The sequence below is a fragment of the Protopterus annectens genome, chromosome 6.part0 (genome assembly GCF_019279795.1).
Source record: "Protopterus annectens isolate FY-2018-M chromosome 6.part0, PAN1.0, whole genome shotgun sequence".
In the NCBI taxonomy this organism is placed as follows: Eukaryota; Metazoa; Chordata; order Ceratodontiformes; family Protopteridae; genus Protopterus; species Protopterus annectens.
In genome coordinates, this window is record NC_056737.1 from 1064242382 (window position 1) to 1064264420 (window position 22039).

At 43.3% G+C, this 22039-nt stretch overlaps 1 protein-coding gene across 1 annotated transcript in view; it reads left to right on the plus strand.

The window, feature by feature from the left end:
- The window catches only part of VIPAS39 (VPS33B interacting protein, apical-basolateral polarity regulator, spe-39 homolog), a 1635849-nt gene that overhangs the window by 616568 nt on the left and 997242 nt on the right, over window positions 1-22039 (plus strand). Inside the window, exon 7 of the mRNA XM_044074687.1 lies at window positions 21498-21562. Within this exon, the coding sequence (XP_043930622.1) occupies window positions 21498-21562 (65 nt within the window). The remainder of the gene's footprint in view (window positions 1-21497; window positions 21563-22039) is intronic.

The window sequence follows — 22039 nt, forward strand, 5'->3', positions numbered from 1 at the left end:
TGCAGACTGCAAGATCCCCTGCTTGCTCCTCTCGATCCTCCTGGAGTCTTTATGATGATGATGTGGATCGCATGGTGTTGAGACTTTTGAGGACACTGGCACTAGCCAACCTGTTACTGGAGCCGACTCATAGGGTTTCAGAACCAACTCAACCTGCCTTGTCATTGTCGAGTCCTCCTCCGACCTGATTCAGGGTTTCAGAGCCAGAATGCATGGAGCTGATAGTAGTGGAACCATCGGAACCGAGACCTGTCCCAGGATCTTCGGCCCCCACTACTGCTCCAACTTCTTTGGTGCCATCTGAGCTTGAGGAGTCTAGGAGCTGATGCTCTCCATTTGGGTCTGGGGAGGACAGTCGGACCGGACGTTTGTCAAATCCAAACGTGGCTCTTGGGGCTTCGGCGCTGATGAACTCAACTCCTGCATCGGCTTCAGAGCTAACCCCTTTGGTACCAGGGATGTCTTCTGGTTCTTTGTACCCAGGAGCTTCCTCGGATCATGGGCGGGGGGCCTTCAAGGTGATGAGAGCATTGTTCTCACAGGCACCTCCTCTCTCAGATCCATTCACTTATTCCCCAAATGCACCAGTGTCCATCTCAGCACAACCACATCCACACAGACGTGGAGACCCATGGCCTCAGGATGCTAAATCAGGTGAGCCCCTGTCTTCCAAAGCCTCCCAAGAATACCCTTCTGAAGAAGTCCCTCAGAAGGGATTATGCAAGAGGAAGCATTTAGTCTCCCCAGAGTAGTCAGTCACACCTGACAGAGACCTTGATGACTCATTAGGGTCCCCATGGTCACCCTCTGAGGATGTCTCCTTTGCAGACACCCTAGAAATACTTAAGCAGAGAGGTGGCTGGAAGCCCATCAACCCTTCTGAAGATGAGTCTGTTTACCTGAAGGCCTTTGGGTCTTTCCCTTCAGCCACTTGGGTGTCTCCGCCCTTCCATGAACTTATGGACCTAGTTTGTCAGAAGGCATAGGAGACTCCAAATTCAGTGAAGCCCATCCTTTTCAGACCAAATAAATATATCACAACCCCAAGGATAAAAGCTTTCTTACAAAATGTGTCCCAGTAGATGCTATGTTGGTGGCGGCAGCCTCAAAAAAGGAACTTTCAAGATGTCCTCATCTGTCCATCCTCCAAAGAGTCTTGGATGATGGACAGATATAGAAAGCGTACCTTTTCTTCAATGACCTTTACACTCAGGTCCCTGAATTATCTCTCACATTTTACCAGATTACAGAGAGATCTCCTGAAGGAGCTAGGCGATACTCTCCAAGGTTCTGCAGCTGTAGGGGTATTGAATAAGGTCACCTCCCAGCTCTCCACCTTAAATTCAGTAGTAAACTTCATGAGACTCATCTCCTATGCAGCTGATGGAGTGAGTAGGGCAGCGAGTTCAGGAATTTCCCTGAGGAGGCATTCCTATATGCACTTGTGTAACCTTGCAGAGCCCGTCAAGTCTTCCTTTGTTAACACCCCTTTGATGGCTCATCATTATTCAAGCCTAAATTGAAAGACACACTGACCAGGTGTGAGCAAGGAGGAGAGATTCTCTCTGCCATAGGAGTCCATTTTTCCCTACCTTCTAGACCTTATCCAAAAGGTCAAAGGGGGGTAACGTGGTTCCAAAAATCCCAGAGAGTTTTTCAAGGCACACATGGTGATTCTTCCCCCAGGAGCAGAGGAGGAAGCAGTAATGTAAGACGCTGGCCATGTGGGTGACAGGGAATCCTTTGTTGGCAAGCCCTTCCAGCGCTCCTGAAAGGAGACCCACCTGCCAGCCTTTGGAGGCAGTCGACGGTCACTTATCTTTGTACCCAGAAGCCTGGCTAAATATACCAAAAGACAAATAGGTAAAAACCATCGTATCCAGAGGTTATTACATCCCTTTTCCTTTCCTGTCCCAAACATGAAAAACATCCCAGAAATTCCACCCAGCCAATGGGAACAGGCAACCATAGAAATACCAAAGTTGCTACAAAAAAAGAGTCATCCAAACAGCCCCTGCAAACCAAATAGGATCCAGAACTTACTCAAGTTTCTTTTTAGTTCCATAGAAAACAGGGGACTGGAGACCCTTCCTGGATCTCAGCAGACTGAACAAATTGGTAAGAAAGTCAAGGTTTTGGATGGTAACACTGCAGGCAATACTCCCTTTTCTGGGACAAGACGATTGGATGTGCTCTGTAGACCTTCAGGAATGTGTACTATCACATAAATATGGACAGGTGATCCAGGAGTCATTTGCGCTTTCGGCTGGGAGACAGTCGCTACCAGATGTTAGTGTTTCACTGTTGCAGTCATCACCTGTGGGATGTTCTTCGTGTTTCACTGTTGCAGTCATTACATTTGGGTTATCCTGCTGGCAGGTTGCCCTCAGTCGGCCTGAATTTGAAAGTCTTGGGTCCTGCGTCGGTTGCTGTCGCCTCTTCCTTGACATCAGGTTGTCAGGGGTATAAAAGATGCAGCCGACGCCATTTTATTTAGTCTTTCTTGCCGCGCGGTGCCCGAAGCAGAAGCAGTTCGCAAATGCTGGTCGGCCGACTCCTGAGATTTTCGTGTTCGAGTTTCAGATCCGAAGTCTTCATTAAAAGCTAAGTACCCCGTTGGGGAAACTTTTTTCTTGCTCCAGACCGATGTCAGAAAAAGTTAATAATTGTATTTCTTTTGGGAAGCAAATACCTCATAAAGACTTTCATTCTTATTGTATTCCTTGCCTAGGCCCTGACCACGACATTGCTAGTTGTCGGTTTTGTGCTAGATTTAACCAGCGCACTATTAAGCGTCGGTATGATTTTGCATTAAGCTATTTTGGGCAAAGATTTAATTATACAATGTCATCGGATAGCCTTCTGACTTCTGGAGTTCACAAAAAATGAAAAGAAAAAGACAGACAACCGAGGTCCAAAACCGATGACGAAGCTTCTCCTAAGCAAGTCGCCGGTTCGCTGGTCCTCAGTGAGGCGCTTTTGCAGCCCCTGCCGCCTGCTACTTTAGAGTCGCAGGCCGCTACAGACTCCCACGTGGAGTCGGCCAGGCCGCTGGAAACTCAAGGCATTGGAGCCTCGGAGATAATTCCCTCAGATGGGTCCAGAGCCGCTGAGCAGGCATCGGCTTCTGAGGGTGTATTCAGACCCAAACAATTATATATTAAACTGACTTCAAAGACAAAGGCTAAAACACCTTTAAAGGCAAAGAAACAAGTTCACCAGCCACAAGGACAGGCCTATATGCCCAAAAAACAGATGCTCAAAATGGCCGAAGACTTAATTACCTTGATCAGGGGTTCCCATCCCCCTCCTGATAAGAGGCCTAGGCAAGAGAAGGACTATGAATCTTCAGATCAGGTTTCCATTTCCTCTGATTCCTCTTCTGAGCAGGAATATTCTCTTCCCCCCCTATGAGGATTCTGATGCTGAAGAGTCAATTCCTTCAGCTTCTCCTCCTGAGGACTATTCTTTTGGGGAAACCTTGCATACCATGAGGGAGCACTTCCACTGGGAGAGCCAAGATTTTTCAGAATCTAAGAAAAGGCTCAGAGACTTCCTTTTACTACCTCAACACAGGCCTCTAGCTATTCCACCTGTGTTAGACATTGTAGATGATGTGTTCTCGGAGTCTAGTCTGACCCCTGACTCTTTACCTCCAGCTCCTGTTAAGCCGGACAGATACTACAGGGTCCCTGACTGTCATAAATTCCTTTTCAAAAACCCTACTGCTGACCCAGAAACTATTTCACAGGGTGCGAAAGGGGTCAAGGCTTCTATTGCAAAAAAACCTACACCCTGTGACAAGGATTCTAGGGCACTGGATAGATGGGGAAAAAAGATTTACACATCTGCTCTTTTGGCTATAAGGGCTTTAAATTGCCAGTTTCATATGTTCAATATCAGCAATATATCATGACACTGCTTAAACAGAAAATGATGGCAAATTTTGAATGTGCAGAAAACAAAGAAATGCAGGATTTATTGCATGCAGCTGAACAAGTTTGAAAGCATACTTTGCAATGTGGGTTTGATTCTCTGGAGACCTCCTGCAGGGCCGCTGTTACAGGTGCTGTCATTAGGAGGCATGCTTGGTTAAAGGAACAAAATCTGCCTGACCATGTTAAAGCACAGTTATTAGATGCTTTTTTACAATATGATACCTTGTTTGGTGTTAAGGCAGAAGAGGTGTTAAAGAAAATGGAGGACAAAGCTAAATCTATGTAAACGGTCAAGGATTTCTTACAGGTACAGCCACATAGATTTAGCAGACACTGGCCTACAAAGAATTGGTCCTTTCCAGTCTCAGACAGACCTCAAAGGGGCAGATCCAGACGCCCTAGAGGCAGATCACAGCTGTAAGGTTCCTACAGGTCTAAGCAATGGAGTGCCCCTACCTCCAAAGGTGGAGAAGACAAATCACAACCATACAGGAAACAGTCCCAATGACTTCCCCCTGCTTGCACCAAGCACTTATCTTCTGGCAGCACCCTTAGGGGGAAAATTAACATTTTTTTCTCAAAATTGGCACATTACAACCCAAGACAAATGGGTTCTAGACATAGTGTCACAAGGCTACAAGTTTCATTTCCATACTCTGCCAAGAGCAAACGGTTGGCCAGACCTGCCATAAAAATCAATTGGCAGAGGCTCAAAAACAAGTCGCTGCTCTCATGGACATGAGGGCAATTCAACAAGTGCCACAGTAAGAGCAGGGACAAGGATTCTACTCAAGACTGTTCTTGGTACCCAGAAAGGACAAAGCATGGAGACGAATACTGGACCTATCTATTCTAAACACTTTCCTGGATATACCAAAATTCTGCAGCAGCTTCTGCCCATGCTGGGCAGCAAGGCTTGGCTCTTGACTTTACACCTAAAAGAGGCATACCTGCATGTCCCAATCAGACAATCATGCAGAAGATAACTCAGCTTCAAGGCTGGCTCAAAGCATTACCAATTCTCTGCACTGCCCTTTGGCTTATTTACTGCACCCAGGGTCTTCACAAAGTGCCTGGCACCAGTAATTGCTTACTGCAGACAAAGAGGAATACAAATATATCCTTACTTGGACGACTGCCTGATACAAGCAGAGAACAAGGACATTCTACTACAGCATCTGACTTTTGTGATAAGACTTTTAATATGCCTAGGTTACACAGTCATCAAAAAGAAATCAAAACTAGTACCCTCTCAAGAGATAATATTCCTGGGTGCAAGCTTAAATACAACTGCCCAGATGGCTTATCTCACTCCAGACAAACAAAGGCAACTGACTACCTTTTTCAAGGAAATGGTAACAAAGGCCCAGTTATCTGCAAGAAAAATTCTGCAGGCTTTGGGCTTCATGGCATTCTGCATCTTACTAATTCCATATGCAAGACTGCATATGAGGAAAATTTAATGGTACCTCAAAAGTGTCTGGAAGCAACATCGCCACAGTCTGGAAACAATGATTATTCTAATACCCTGCCTGCAACATGAATTTCAATGGTGGGCAAAGGCTTGTCACCAAAACAAGGGACAGACATTCTCACTACCCCAGCCAGGCAGAGCCTAATGACGGATGCATCAGATTATGCCTGGGGGGCACACATGGCAGGAAGAGGCATTCAGGGCACCTGGTCCACAAACCAAAAGCATCTACATATCAATCAAAAAGAGATGCTAGCTGTTCAAAATGCCCTGACAACCTTCAAGGACCTACTTCATCCGGGACAACTACTGATAAAGACAGACAACACCACGGTCATGTGGTACATAAACAAGCAGGGGGGAACTCATTCTTACCCCCTTTGCAGACTAGCCATGGCTTTATGGGACACAGTATTGACTTGCCAAGTTCATCTGCAGGCACAATTCCTGCCAGGAAAGGAAAATACTGTGGCAGACGAACTAAGCAGAAACCTCATGGATCCCCACGAGTGGCACCTGGATCAATAAGTCTTCAGCATGATAACAAGGGAATGGGGACGCCCAGACATAGATCTGTTTGCCTCCCCTCAAAACAATCAGCTAAGAAGATTCTGCACAAGGACTTATCACAGACAAGCTTGGAAAGTGGACGCTTTATCTTTCAAGTGGACAAACCTATCAGTATATGCCTTTCCTCAGCTGCCTCTCCTCCCCAAAGTACTCCTAATGGTCAGGCAGGAGAGACAAAAATTATTCTGATTGCCCCAGACTGGCCACGCAGTACTGGTATCCGATCTTAAGGAACTTGTCCCAATGCCCAGCCTGGACCTTACCTCAAATACCTCATCTACTGTCCCAACAAAACAATCAAATTCTGCACAGCCAACTCAGGACCCTAAACCTGGCAGCATGGCGGATAATGTAGCCATTACAAACCACACCTCTCAGTAAAGCTGTGATGGATGTCATTTTAGAAGCCAGAAGGCCTAGTACTAGAAAATCCTATGCTGGGAAGTGGAAGAGATTTTGTGCTTGGAACCAAGCTCAAGGAACTGATACAGCTGTCCCAAATATTCCTCAGATTTTGCACTATTTAACTGAGATGCTGGACAAAGGCCTGTCTTTTTCATCAATTAAAATCCATGCCTCTGCCATTTCGGCTCATTACAATACAGAGCCCCCACTCTTTTCTCATCCTTTATTAAGGCAGTACCTCAGAGGAACCAAAAACTTAAGGCCTCCAAGGAGAACGCTAACACCTGCATGGGACCTCAGTTATGTCTTAGAAAAACTCACCTTACCTCCTTTTGAGCCAGCTGCTACTGCGGACATAAAGTTCTTATCTTGGAAAACAGCTCTGCTCCTAGCAATAACTTCTGCAAGACGAGTTTCAGAGCTACAGGCTCTCATGGCTGTGGAACCCTTTATCATTTTCTATCCAGACAGGGTCTCTCTGAGAACAAATCCGACATTTATGCCTAAGGTGGTATCCAGTGTAGCCCTTAACCAAACAATTCATTTGCCAACTTTTTATCCAAATCCACAGAACAAGGGGGAGAAAATTCTGCATTCTTTGGACAACTTAGATTCTGCTTGGACAAAACTAAAGTTTTCAGAAAGACAGAGCATTTACTAGTGGCATATGCCACAGCATCACAAGGAAAGGCCATCTCCAAGCAGACTATTTCAAAGTGGATAGGCCACTGCATTCGTTTCTGTTACTCACAACATGGCAAACCAGTGCCTAAGGGCATTAGGCCACGTTCAACCAGAGCTGCAGCCACTTCTGCAGCCTTTCTCAGGGGAGTACCAACCAAAGACATTTTGGAGGATGCTACTTGGAGTTCAGTGCATACCTTTTCAAAACATTACAATCTGCCTCTTTACTCTAAATCCAAGGCAGGCTTTGCCACTGTAGTTCTGCAGGGCCTCATAGCCGCTCCTAATGCTGTTTCACTCCAGCCCCCCAACCATAGCTTTGGACTCAACCCAAATGTAATGACTGCAACAGTGAAACACGAAGAACATAGTACAGTTGTGTACACTAACCATAAATGTAGATGTCCGAGTGTATTCACTGCTGCAGTCCAGGTTACCCTCCCGCCATCCCCCTTATTTTTGCTGGAACTTATCTTTACTTCTCTAATCTATACAACCTAGATGGTGTATTTGCTTATAGAGGAAGGTAAAACTTATTTTGATGCATGTATGTTTTATTTACCTAATTTTAGCCTACCCTTTTGGGGGCACCTGACATCCGGGGCAAGAAAAACTAAATAAAATGGCGTCGGCTGCATCTTTTATACCCCTGACAACCTGATGTCAGGGAAGAGGCGACAGCAACCGAAGCAGGACCCAAGATTTTGGAATTCAGGCCGACTGAGGGCAACCTGCCAGCAGGATTACCCAAATGTAATGACTGCAACAGTGAATACACTCGGATATCTACATTTATGGTAAGTGTACACAACTGTACTTTATCCCTGCTGTGATAGCCCTCGGCCGGCCTGAATACCAGAGTCAATGTTTTTCTGCATCAGCTGCAGTGGCCTGTAGTCTGACGCCAGGTCGTCAGTGCTATAAAGCAAGGCAGCCAACGTCATTACATCAGTCTTTTTTGCCCTGAAGTCCATAGCAGAAGCAATTCGCAGAAGTGCCGGTTGGTCACTACCAGAGTTTGAATTTCAGCTGAAAACGTCTAAAGCTAAGTACCCTGTTGGGGACTCTCTTTTCTTGCACTAACCAATGTCTGAAAAATGTAACAATTGTCTCGCCTGTGGAAAGCAGATCCCACCCCGAGAGTTCCATTCTTACTGCATCACTTGTTTAGGCCCAGACCACGATGTCCCCCGTTGCCGGTTCTGTGCCCTCTTAAACTCGAGAACCATTTGCCGTAGAGCTCTTATTGTAGACAGGTATTTTCGTGTTCTGTCTTTGCATTCCAAAATGGCATCTGTCAGCCAACAATCCGTAGACATTCCGAAAAAAATGCAGAGATAAATATAGAGACAGACCACACAAGGCTAAGCCTTCCAACGACTCTACCGCTAAGCAGGTCATCAGTTCTCCGGAATTCAGTGAGGTGCTTTCTCAGCTCCTGATGCCTGATTTGATATCTTCTACCAAGACCCTTTCAGAGTCTGGTATGCCGCAGAAATCTTCCTCGCCTTATGAGCCTTTGGCTGTCTCTGCCTTGGTCGGGTCCAGAGCCGCGACGCAGGCACGGGCTTCCGAGGAGGGCTTTCGCACTACCGAACCTAGACAAAAAAATAGCATCTTCTCATCCGATTACTGTTTCTCTCAGACTGACAGATACTCTTAGGCCTAGAGGCCAGGCCACTCCTAGAAAATCTGCTTTTAGCCACCATCTTGCCTCTGATCTACCACCCCAAGCACAAATGCTTAAAATGGCAGAGGATCTCATCTCCCTTATCAGGGCTAGTCAGGCCACTTCTAAAAGGAAAAGACACCCTTCCCCAGTAATTATGACAGAACAGGATTCAGAGGAATCTGACTATTCTGATTTTGAAGAGGAAGAGGAACAACAACCTTTGACTGCTTATGTGGATTCAGATGCAGAGGAATCCGTCCCTTCTGCCTCCCCTCCAGAAGATCATTCGTATGGGGAAACCCTTCACACCCTCAGGGAATATTTCCAATGGAAATCTCAGGATTTCCCCCAGTCTAATAAAAGACTTAGAGAGTTTCTGGACCTGCCCCAGCACAGACCCCTGACCATCCCCCTATGTTATAAGTGGTAGATGATGTTTTCCATGAATCCAGCTTATGCCCTGATGCCTTTCCACCTGCTCCCAGTAAACTTGACAGGTATTACAGAATACCGGATTCTCACAAATACCTGTACAGAAATCCTGCTGCAGACCCAGAGGTCATTACACAGGGACCTAAAGGAGCTAAGACTAGTTCTGCCAAGAATCCTATTCCTTCTGACAAGAATTCCAGAGCTCTGGACAGATGGAGTAAAATAGTATACACCTCTGTAGCCTTAGTTATCAGAGCACTCAACTGGCAGTTCCATATGTTAAAATATCAGCAACGCACTTTGGAAGTATTAAAACAAAAGATGTCAACCTTTAATGACTGTGCCAATTCGAAAGAGTTAGCAGATTTACTGCACTCTACTTCTCAAGTGGCCAAACACTCATTACACTGTGGATGTGATGCCCTAGAAGCCTCTAGCAGAGCAGCAGTGTCAGGATCTGTCATTAGGAGACATGCATGGTTGAAGCAACAACCTGATCATGTCAAATCTAAACTAATTGATGCACCCCTGGATAAGAACCACTTGTTTGGAGTAAAAGCAGAAGAGGTACTTAAAAAGATGGAAGACAAAGCAAAATCTAGGCAAACAGTAAAAGATTTATTTCGGGTGCAACCTCCCAGGTTCAGCAGGAACTTTCCCTGTAAGCACTGGTCCTTCCCTGCACCTAGCAGACAGGGCCAAAGTAAGCCCCGCTGGAACAGACCATCCAGGCACCCATCCTAGGGCCAGCAGAGAAGTAAACAGTGGACCACTTCTGCCCCAAGGGCAAGGAATTCTAAGCCACCCTTCTTTGGCAAAAACTCCCAATGACTGCCCCTCCCCCCTCTGCCCTCCCTTCACTCACTAAAAGCTAGGAGGAAGGCTCTCCCTATTCAAGGAAAATTGCCTTTCTGTAACAAAGGACCAGTGGGTCTTAAAGATCATTTTTCAGGGATACAAATTCTCTTTCAGTGAACTCCCAATTCCTAGAGGGTACCCAGACTTACCTCCAAATCAGTGGGCAGAGGCAGTGAAACAGGTCCAAACTTTCATATCCCGGGGACAGTAGAACCTGTCCCATCAGATCAAACAGGCAAAGGCTTTTATTCCAGACTATTCCTTGTTCCCAGAAAAGAGGGCACTTGGCGCCCCATCCTGGACCTATCCATTCTGAACACCTCCCTGGTGGTCCCCAGATTCAAAATGCTAACTTTGAAGCAGCTGCTACCTATGCTGACAAAAATGCTTGGCTAGTTACCCTAGACCTAAAAGATGCCTACCTCCACATCCCCATAAGGGAATCCTGCAGGAAATTCCTATGCTTCAGAGCAGGCTCACGAGTATTCACCAAATGCTTAGCCCTCGCCATAGCATTTTGCAGGCAGAAAAATATGCAGATTTACCCTTATCTGGATGACTGCCTCATTCAGGCAGAGTGCAAAGAAAAGCTGCTCCAGGATCTTCCCTTTGTCAAAAAAAACCCTCCTAACTTCCCTAGGGCCCACATTCAATGAGAATAAATCAAAGCACACACCCTCCAGGAAGATCATTTTCTTGTGAGCACTGCTAGACGCAGAATCCCAAATGACCTTCCTATCCCTAGAAAAGCAGAGCTTCCTGCCTCTCTACTTTACCCAGTTGGCTTCCAGAAGTCACCTCACTGCAAGGAAGTTCCTGTAAGCCCTGGGGTACATAGCATCTTGCATCCTTCTAATTCCTCTGGCCAGGCTTCACATGCGGAAACTTCAGTAGTATCTAAAGAACCTTTGGTGTCAGCATTCTTAGCCTCTAGAGACCTCTCTCCCTCTGATCCCATGTATAAGGGGTGACTTTCTCTGGTGGGCAGACCTTGTGCCAAGAACAAGGGTCTTCCCTTCATCCTCTACCTTACTGGCCAAACCATCACCACCGACACTTCAGACATTGCTTGGGGAGCTCACCTAGCAGGCAGGTGCACCCAAGGTCTTTGGGATGCCCAGCACCTTCCCTTACACATCAATCAGAAAGAAATGATGGCAGTACAAAAGGCTCTGACATCCTTCAAACCCCATCTCAGGCCAGGGGTTCTTCTTATAAAAACAGACAACACCATAGTAATGTGGTATATCAACAAACAGGGGGGACCCAATCTTACCCACTGTGCAGGCTAGCCATGAACCTCTGGCTGACAGCCTCCCCCATGGGTCTACACCTAATTGCCCAATACCTACCAGGGGTCAACAACACCCTGGCAGACCACCTAAGAAGAAACTTACTGGACCCCCACGGATGGCAGTTTCACAGAAAAATCTTTCTGCAAATCATTCAGGAGTAGGGGACTCTGGAGGTGGATTTCTTTGCTTCGCACCTCAACCACCAGCCGAAAAAATTCTGTACTTGGGAATATCACCACCTAGCGTGGAAGGTGGATGCCTTGACCTTCCCCTGGAACTCCCTCTTTGTGTACACTTTCCCTCCTCTGCCTCTTATTCCCAAGGTACTGATCAAAATAAGAGAGAGACCAAAGGCCATCCTCATTGCTCTAGATTGGACCAGACAACATTGGTACCCCTTACTGTGCAGCATGACCTTACAGCCCCCCAGGCAGCTTCCCCTGATCTCAGACCTCTTGACTCGGGTGTGGGGGGGAATACTGCACCCAGACTTGCAGACTCTCAATATTTCAGCATGGCTAATACTTTAATAGAAAACAAGGGGTCCCTGTTAACCAAACAGCTCCTAGACATTATCACAGAGGCCAGAAGGCCCAGCACCTGAACATCTTATGCAGGGAAATGGAAAAGATTCTGCTCCTGGAGCCAGTCCAGAGAGGCCAGTATCACACATCCTTCCATCCCTCTTATCTTGGACTACCTAGCTGAATTACTCAATAGTGGCCTCTCCTTCTCTTCTATTGAAATCCATACCCATCTTCTCACATCCTTTGAGTAAACAATTCCTCAGGGGAGCTTCTAATATCAGACCTCCCAGAAGGCCTCTCCCACTAGCCTGGGACCTGAATTATGTTTTAGAAAAACGAACCTTACCTCCGTTCGACCCTGCTGCTTCAGCTGAATTGAAATACCTCTTCTGGAAGACTACTTTCCTACTAGCTATCACCTAAGCCAGAAGGGTTTCAGAACTTCAGGCACTCATGGCTGTTGAGCCCTTCATCATTTTCCATGCAGACAGGGTATCCCTGAGGACTAATCCCTCCTTTATGCCCAAGGTGGTATCTGATGTGACCCTCAACCAGGCCATACATCTACCCACCTTATTTCCCAACCCTCAAAACAAGGGGGAAGAAATCTTCACTCACTAGACATCACAGAAAACTCGGATACTACTTGGACCGTACTAAACCGTTCAGAAAATCAGACCAGCTTCTTGTCAGCTTTGCCCCAGGGGCAGAGGGGAAGCCCATTTCCAAGCAAACCATTTCCAAATGGATATCTCACTGTATCCATTTCTGTTACAGACTACATGGGAAATCCCCCCCCCAAGTCTATTCATACCCTTTCCACTAGGGCAGCCTCCACTTCCACAGCCTTTGTTAGAAAAATATGTATTTAAATATATGTGAAATGCTAGTTTAAAAGCAAGGTAGTTTATAATGCATTTTATTCTATTAATCATATAACAGAAGGGATAAATTCATGTGTAAATGCAAGTAGCTTCTGAAACTGCAGTGTGCTTTGACCCCTGACCCTGGCAGCTGCCAGCTCAGCAAGCTTAATGGTTATGCTTTTCATAAGTGATTATCTGCTGGGTCAGGAAATTAAATGGGTAAATCTTCCGCTCCTTCCTGATGAGATAACTTGTCCTTGTAAATGATTAAATCTTCCTTTCCTGATGGAGTAACTTGCCCTTGTAAGATAAAAACACAGCTGGTGGGATAGTGAAACAGTGAACAAAGAGGTGAATTTAAAGACTGAATCTGCTATTGTATTCGAACTGATATGAGACCTTTAAGAAGTAACTTTACAGAAAGACATTATGACTGACCAGCTGGATAGCAAGGCCGTATTGTATCTAAAGGAAAAGTTTTTTTAAATGTACTGCATCAGCATTATTAGATGAATAGAATACTGTTAGTAAAAGTAATGTAGATGCCTTGTGACTAACCACGTCAGTAAGGTGGGCATAACTTGAATGCAAACACTATAAAATATTCTGTACTTCCTGCATCATGTCAGACAAAATTCTGTACTTGTATGTTTTTTTGCCTCCTGGTGTACACTAGTAAACTTTTGAATCTGAACCTCCTGTGTATTGAATTATTAATTTTATTTAACAGCCTTCCTCAGAGGAGTCCCCACCAGGGACATCTTGGAAGCTGCCACTTCGACCTCTGTCCATACCTTTACTAAGCATTACCACCTACCCCTTTTTTCTAAGTCTAAGGTAGGGTTTGCCTCTGGAGTTCTGCAGGGCTTGCTGACCCCTGCCTAGGTCTCTAACCTATCCTTCCACCCCACTTTTTAGCTTTGGGAATCCTCCCACAGGTGATGACTGCAACAGTGAAACACGAAGAATATAGTACAGTTGTGTACACTTACCATAAATGTAGATGTTTGAGTGTATTCACTGTTGCAGTCCTGGTTTCCCTCCCTCCATACCCCTTATATCCTCTTTCCCTAGGGGGACATAAGCTTCCCACAGTGACTTTTAGCCACCAGGGCCACTTTACCTTATTTCCTTGTGCTTCTTACGGGTTAGGGCAAGAAAAATTGATGTAATGACGTTGGCTGCCTTGCTTTATAGCGCTGACAACCTGACGTCAGACTGCAGGTGACTGCAGCCGATGCAGAAAAACATTGACTCTGTTATTCAGGCCAGCTGAGGGCTACCACAGCAGGGATAACCCACAGGTGATGACTGCAACAGTGAATACACTTGAGCATTTGCATTTATGGTAAGTGTACACAACTGTACTTTTCAAGCTCTGCCCTTTGGTCTCACTACAGCTCCCAGAGTGTTCACCAAATGTATGGCAGTAGTCACGGCTCACTTGAGAAGCCTAGGATTCTGAGTGTTTCCATACCTAGACGACTGGCTCCTAACCACCGCCAATGAGTATCTACTAATAAAAGCGAGAGACACCACATTGAAGCTCTGTTCCCATTTAGAAATCACAATAAATTATGAAAAATCTGCCTTATTGCCATCTCAACGTATCAGTTTTATAGGAGTAGACTTAGATGCTTCAAAAATGGTAGTAAAGCTTCCCCCAGAAACAGTGCAAACCCTTCGGCATTAGGTCATCATTCTACTATTCAAAAGGAAGGTTCAAGCAAGAACAGTTCTGAAAGTATTAGGGACCATGGCAGCAGCAATAAACTTGATCCCAATGGCCCAGCTGCACATGAGAATACAGTGACTGCTGTTCACTCAGTGATTCATGCTGGAACTACCCATGTCCCACCAAATCATAATAGAATCTTGCAGGAAAGACCTTTGTTGGTGCTTAGGTCAACCATTTGTTCTCCCACAACCTTTAGCCACAATGACCACAGACGCTTCCCAGATAGGGTGGACATTTTTTGGGGAAGACAGTCCAAGGCATCTGTCGAGATCATGAGGCCCAGTTGCACATCGGTGTCCTAGAGATGAGGGCAGTGCTCTTAGCATTGCAAGCATTCCAGGACTCTCTTCCACTGGGAACTATTGCAATTCAGACAGACAACGTGTCAGTTGTATGGTACATAAACAAGCAAGGAGGAACCAGATCTTACCCCCTTTGTTGAGAGGGTCTGAGAGTATGGCAGTGGGCGACCTTCTCCCAGTGCTTTCTGATAGCAATGAATATCCCGGGGAAATCCAGCGTGATAGCAGACAAACTCAGCAGGGCTATTCTGATGCCTCACTAGCGGTCTCTAAAGCAAGAGATAGCGGAAATGATTTTCCAAAATGGGGCCAGTCTTGCTGAGATCTTTTTGCCATGTCCATGAACACCAATTGCAGCAGCTACCTTGCCCTAATCTTGCCTCCCAGGGAGTCACCAAGGGATGCACTTGTACATGATTGGTCCTCGGGTCTCCTCTATGCTTCCCCTCCCTTCCCACTGATACCCAAAGTTCTTCAGAAAGCCAGTGTATTGGGAAGGACCTTAATACTTCTCTCCCCTTACTGGCCTCATCAAATCTGGTTCCCCTTCCTGTGGCCCCATCTTCAGGAGAAGTCTTGGATTCTGGATCCAGTTCCAGATCTTCTGACCCATCCGTCGGGACTGCACCTTCCATCTCTTCAAACCCTCAAATTGACAGCATGGGCGCTCCAGTTCCAAACATAACCAGGCTACTTGACCTATCACCTTCAGTGCAGCATATACTGATTTCTTCTCATAAAGCTTCTACGAGAAAATTATATGTCAGCAAATGTGAAAGATTTTCCTCCTGGACCTTGGAAAATCATATTGACCCTTTCTCTGCACCTATATCTTCTATATTGGAATTCTTAGCAAAGCTATTTCATGAAAGAGCAGCTGCAGCTACTGTTAGAGTTCAATTAGCAGCAATCTCTAATTTCCATTTAGGGGAAATGGGGCCAAACGTTATGTCCCACAGACTTTGCAAAGCCTTTTTGAAGGGTACCATTCTACTAAGACCACCCATTAAACCACCTCTACCCCCATGGAGCCTCAAATTTGTATTACCGTGTATGATTCTTCCACCCTTTGAACCTGCATCATCCTGTGCCCTGAAGTTCTTAACCTGGAAGACAATTTTCTTAGTAGCTATAGCTTCAGCTAGAAGAGTTTCGGAGTTGCAAGCACTGTCTATCAAACCCCATGTATGCTATTCCACAAGGACAGAGTCTCACTCCATACAAACATGTCCTTTTTTCCAAAAGTATGCTCAGAATCAAATTTGAATCAGTCCATAGACTTACCATTTTTTTCCTAACTATGGCAATAGGGCAGAATATATGTTACACCAACTAGATATTCATAGGCAATTATGTCTTTATTTGCACAGAACAAAGGACTTTAGGAAGACTGACCAATTATTTGTTTCCTTCTCAGACCAGAAAAAAAGGTGCTCCAGTTGCTAAAACCACTCTTTCCAGATGGTTGTCAGATTGCATTACATTTGCCTACAAATCCAAGAACAAACAACTTCCCGACAAAGTAAGAGGTCATTCTACCAGAGCTATGTCTACATCTTCTGCCTTTCAGGCAAAACAGCCAGTCAATACCATCTGTGCTTCAGCAACATGGGCAAGACTTCATACTTGTATCACTCATTACAAAGTAGATGTGGCCTCCAGGGACAGGGCCTCCTTTGGATCCACTGTTCTGAAGAATATACTCCCTTGAGCCACCCAAGACAGATGGTGCTAGGGATGCTGTCCCAACCTGCTATGAATGAAGGCGAGATAGGACAAACATCACATAAAGAAGTTATGTACTCACTATAACGTTCCATGTGTGTTGTCCCTGTCACCTTCATTCTTACATCCTACCCTTCTTCCCCCAGCCTTTGGCTTCTGGAGGACCAAGAGGATTTATTTGGTGTCTGTTTTTTTCTCTGACCCTCTTCTGGGCTTGTAAACTTGTAAAATTTTATATGTATATATTAGTATACCGGCAAACAAGATCTGGGGAATTCCCTAGTGCATCATGGGATAGGGTGTAAGCCATGAGCTACTTGAAGGCTTTGAGCTTTTATAAACGGTCGATTCGGTTCCAAACTCAACCTGCTAAGAATGAAGGTGAGAGGGACAACACACATGGAATGTTATGGTGAGTACATAACTTTTTTTTTTTTTATAATAACTCCAGAGCACAAAAACCTTTAAAACAACAGTTCAGGCAATGGAAAGTAGAAATTGTTGTTGCCAATCTTAGGGAGCCTATAACAAGGAAATATACCAGAGACCCTGTAGAGGTATTAGAAATATTTTGGAAATTTTATAAAAGTCTGTGTAAAAACTGAGAAGTGTGGAAATCAAGAAAATTTCAAATTAAAATGTTTATGGAAAAATTAAATATCCCAAGGCTAGAAGTAAATGAGGCTTAATTACTAACAGGATAAGAGGAGATGAGATAAAAATGATGTATAACCAATCCACAGGAAAGTCCCCTGGAACAGATGGTATTCCTGTGGAAGATTGGAAGCTAGGCGGAAGGAAGGTGATAAAGTTCTTGGAAGGTTTTGTTTAATGACATTTTAAAAGAAGGCGAGGTAACAACATCCTGGAAGAAAGCAGTGTTTGTAATACCTAAAGATCATAAAGAAACATCACATCCAGCTTCATATAGGCCCATTTTTATTTTAAACCATGATTATAAAGTGTTTGTGTCTATAATGGCTAAAAAATTGGCAAAGGTGATACCAAAATTTATAAAACCTAGATCAGTGTGGTTTTGTGGAGGGGAGGCAAACATTGACAACATTAATAGGCCAATGATGATCCAGAGGGAGACAGAGTACAACAAAATACCACTGTTGTTGGTGGGTCTTGATGCAGAGAAAGCATTCTACAGAGTAAGCTGTGATTTTATGAGTAGGTCAGTGGAAGCATTTGCATTCCCTGATAAAATTATAAGGTTAATTATGAGAATATATGAGGGAGCAGAGGTTCCCCTCTCTGATAAGTTCTGTTTGAGCAGAGGAACCAGGCAAGGGTGTCTTCTTTCCCCTTTGTTATTTGTGTTATATTTAGAACCATTGGCAAAGAAAATAAGGGACTCAGAAATTCAAGGTTATAATTGGTATGGTAGTTAAGAAAAGTTGTATTGGTATTATTTTATACCCAATAAAACCAGAAAAGGACATTTCAGTGTTGTGGAATATTCTGAGACAGTTTCAGGTCTTTTCAGGATACAGGATTAATGAAGGTAAAACAAAGGCAATAGCTATAAACTATGTAACCACACATGAATTGGTTCAGCAGTTCCCATATTTATGGAGACATGATAAAATGAAGTACTTAGAAGTATGGTTTAAAAAGGATTCTGTTATGGCAGATACATATATGTGGGAAGAGACTAAACAAAAGATAATACAAAAACTGATCATTTGGAAGCTCCCTTTTTTGGATATGGACTGCAAGTTGCAAGCAGTGAAAATGTTTTTTTTATCAACCAGTGGAGAAGTTGTAGATGGCAATTAATAAAGAGTTAAAAGATTTTATCAGGGAGGGGAAAGAGGGCGAGAGTCAAGTGGATAAGTTGACCCACCAGTAAAACAAGGTAGTTTGGGATTACCTGATTTGAAAAGGCATTTCAGAGCTACACAGTTAAGATTCCTAACATAGCACAAGCATAAAGCTAAAGTTCAATGTGGAAAGCAATTATGATGAAACAGGGGGGAGCTCAAGAAGCTGGGATTTCAGATGCAGATCCTTAAGGAGAGTAATAATAACCATACAGAATATTATATTCATAAAGTAGCAGAAAATATTCTGAAAACTTAGCCAGCACAGGGATAGAGAAAGGAGATTCTGTCAGTAAGGATGACTGCAGTTAGGGTACAGAGAATATGCAAGAGGGTGGAATTTACATTAGAAAACTGGCAAAGGAGCCAAGGTATCGGGAGCAAATAATCAGAGAGGGAGCTGTAATAGAATTGGAAGAGGCCAAGAATTCATTTGGACTGCAGGCTAGAGATTGCCTTCCCTGTCAAGGATTGCTGTCAGAGTATAAGAAAAGAAAAAGAAATAGAGGAATCCTAAGTGAAGGACCCACACTGGTAGAGTTTTTAGTAGAATCTAGAACATAAGCTGCTGTTAAAAAGAGATAATTAGTAAGGCATATAAAATATTGCATGATAGCTATAGTAATCAATCAGAGAAGGTTAGAAAGGATTGGGAAGAGATGTAGGATAAACAATTCACAAAGAAACAGTAGGAGGATATGTGTATAGCTCCCAAATATGTAACCAAGTCTAGAAGATATAGGATCTTTGCTTGGAAGTGTTTGCATAGGTATTTTTATACCCCAAGCAGACTCCAAATAAATTTTCCATAGGTAGATTGCAAATGTTGGAGGTGTAATCGGGAAGAAAGGTAATTGGGAACATATTTTTGGGCGTATAATGAGCTGGTAGACTTTAAAAATTCCCTGCATGATACTCTGTCAGAAATTCTGTGTGAGCAAATTGTTGTAACTAAGGAAATTATTTTTTTGAGCTGTGATACAGAATTGGAATTGCCTAGACAAAGTAAGGCCTTGCTGAGTTTAATTCTAGTTACTGTCAAAAAAGCAAATACTAGAAAATGTAAATCAAAGACTAAACCAATTTTATGAGAAGTAACACAGAGATAAAACAACCGGAAGTGGGATCTTTAGAAAAGGGTAGAAAAAAATGGGATTTGTGGGAACAATACATGCAGTAATGTTTTTGAGGAGGAATGAAGTTTAAGGGAAGGCAGGAGTTGAATGGGCTATGTAATGTTCGACTGTCAGTGACTGGATAGATTATAAGTGATTTATAATGTTTGCAACTGAAAATATGTCAGTATCTTTTTTATTTATATAAATTTATGATTACCTTTCCTGTCATAAGTGATAATTCAATAACAATGTTTCTTGTTTAAAAAATCTACAGTTTAAATAATTATACCAAATTAGATATAATATGAAAACATTGGTTAAGAATAGATGCAACTTGTATGACAATGATGTAATATTTAGATAAGTTTTAGCCAGTTTATAGAGAAATTAAAGGAAGCTAGTATAATATAAACAGGAACTGCAATATGAATTGAGAAGAAAAACAAGGTTATGGCATATTTAGAAAGGGAGTCTGGAGAGAAATTGATTGAAGTAAGGAAGTAGTAAAGAAGGGAGAATAAAGAGGTGTAAGGTACGAATAGGTACTTGTTCATATTTAGGGATGTAGTTAATCCTGGGGTTGAGCGAGAATAGAGACAGATTTTTGTTGAGAAGTCTTTCCGAATGGTTTTAAAGGCTTGGGGAGGGTATTGACTTGATGGATACTGGTAAGAAATTCCAAGGCTTGGCAACATTGTACGAGTACAGACCATGCCCAGCATATTTGATATATTTGTGGACAGAGAGGAGTTTGTGGTTATTAGAGTGTAATGACTGATTGGGAACATAGTTGTGCAAAATGGTGTTTGGTGCAGGACAAGCAGATGGATAATGGATAATTTTATAGGTGGTAAGAACCCAAAGCTTGACAGGTGAGAAAGCCATGGCCTAAAACTCAATGGCAAAAAATGCATTATAATGCCCTTTGGGAAACTGTCAATGTAAGTTATTTACTCCAGTGATAAAACTTCCCTAAGAGTCAACCCAGTAGTAAGGGATCAGGGAACATATGTAGACAGTGGTCTGGCCTTTGATCAACATGTAGCTAGACAGTAAGAAAATCATTCTATGTCACACAACTTATAGGTACGTGTATAGCATCTAGGTCCAAAGAAGTTATAGTACCACTCTACTCCGCCCTTATCAGACTTGTCATTGAATACAGTGTCCCTTTGGGATGTATCTAACCAGACACTTGCAAGCTGGAACGTTTACAGTGGTTTCTCACCAGGAGAGTTCAGGGCATCAATAACCTGTACTACACTGATCGCCTAAAGGCTGTGTCTATGTAGTCAGTTTTGTAATGGCCCAGCCAGAGCCCAGACCTATATCCAACAGAAAATCTGTGGGGGGGGGTGGACAAGAGATGCCCTTGCAATCTAACAGATTTGGAGCGCTTTTGCAAGGAAGAGTGGGCAAATATTGCCAAGTCAAGATGTGCCATGCTGATATACTCCTACCCAAGAAAACTGAATGCTGTAATTAAATGAAAAGGTGCTTCAACAAAGTATTATGCACACTTATGCAACCAGCTTATTGTACATTTTTTATTTTTTCTATTTTTCCCCTAACAGAATTGTTTTTCAATTCAATTGTACAGGTTATAGGTCATATTAAAGGTGGGAAAAGTTTTGAAATGATTTATTGTGGTCTCATTAGCAGGGGTGTGTACACTTTTTTATATCCATTGTAGTAGATGATGTAGAATTTTTGTAATATATAGGTTCATAGGTAGGTACTAGGCTATTAGCCATAGGGCCTATATAAGCCTAGCCAAAAAGGTACCCTGGCTTTCACCACCCAAGAAAATTATTTTCCTGTGCCCCTGTCGAGCAGAGCCACAGTAGTGATCCCTGGGGTGAATTTCCTATTTCCCATCCAATCATCAAGATTTTTCTTGAAGAGAAATTATATCTTCCAGTGTAGCTGTATTGTTGCCAGGATGGAAGTTAAGTATAGTAGTACATAATTGTTTATATTTGTGCATTTAATTATGTAATTAACACAATAATTAGCTAATTAACACAAGTAAATGTTCAAAAATATTTAATTTTTGTTTTGCAGTTCTTAGTGATACAGCGACAAGAATCATAGCTCCTGAGCTCCGAAAACCAAAGTCAGAATACCAGGTAATAACATTGTTAACATTTAGAAATCACAGTACCACATTAGGTACATTAAGTTTTAATTAGCTGTGTTTTTTTGGGGTTTACTTTCCAAAAACAAGTTCAGCTGTTTAAATGTTTTGGTACAAAGAATTTGATGAAAGCAAAATTTGTGGATATCTGCTTTTGCAAGAATGAAGGCTTGGAATGGTGTTTTTTTTATTTATGTTTATGCCCCTGTAGCAACCCTGATTAATCTTCTCCTTCACTACAAATATTTCTCCTCTTGAACCTCTACCTATTTAGCATTCTTTGCAGTAGGACTGTAACTGCTTTACAGAATTCAACATACTGATGTTATCTATCCTGCTTAATGCTTTGAAAATCTCTATCCTGTTTAATATACTGATAGTCTACATGTATCTCACTGCATATTGAATTATCCTATACATATTGTCACCTCTACTATTGTAAATACCTACTTTACTCTAGTAATACTTC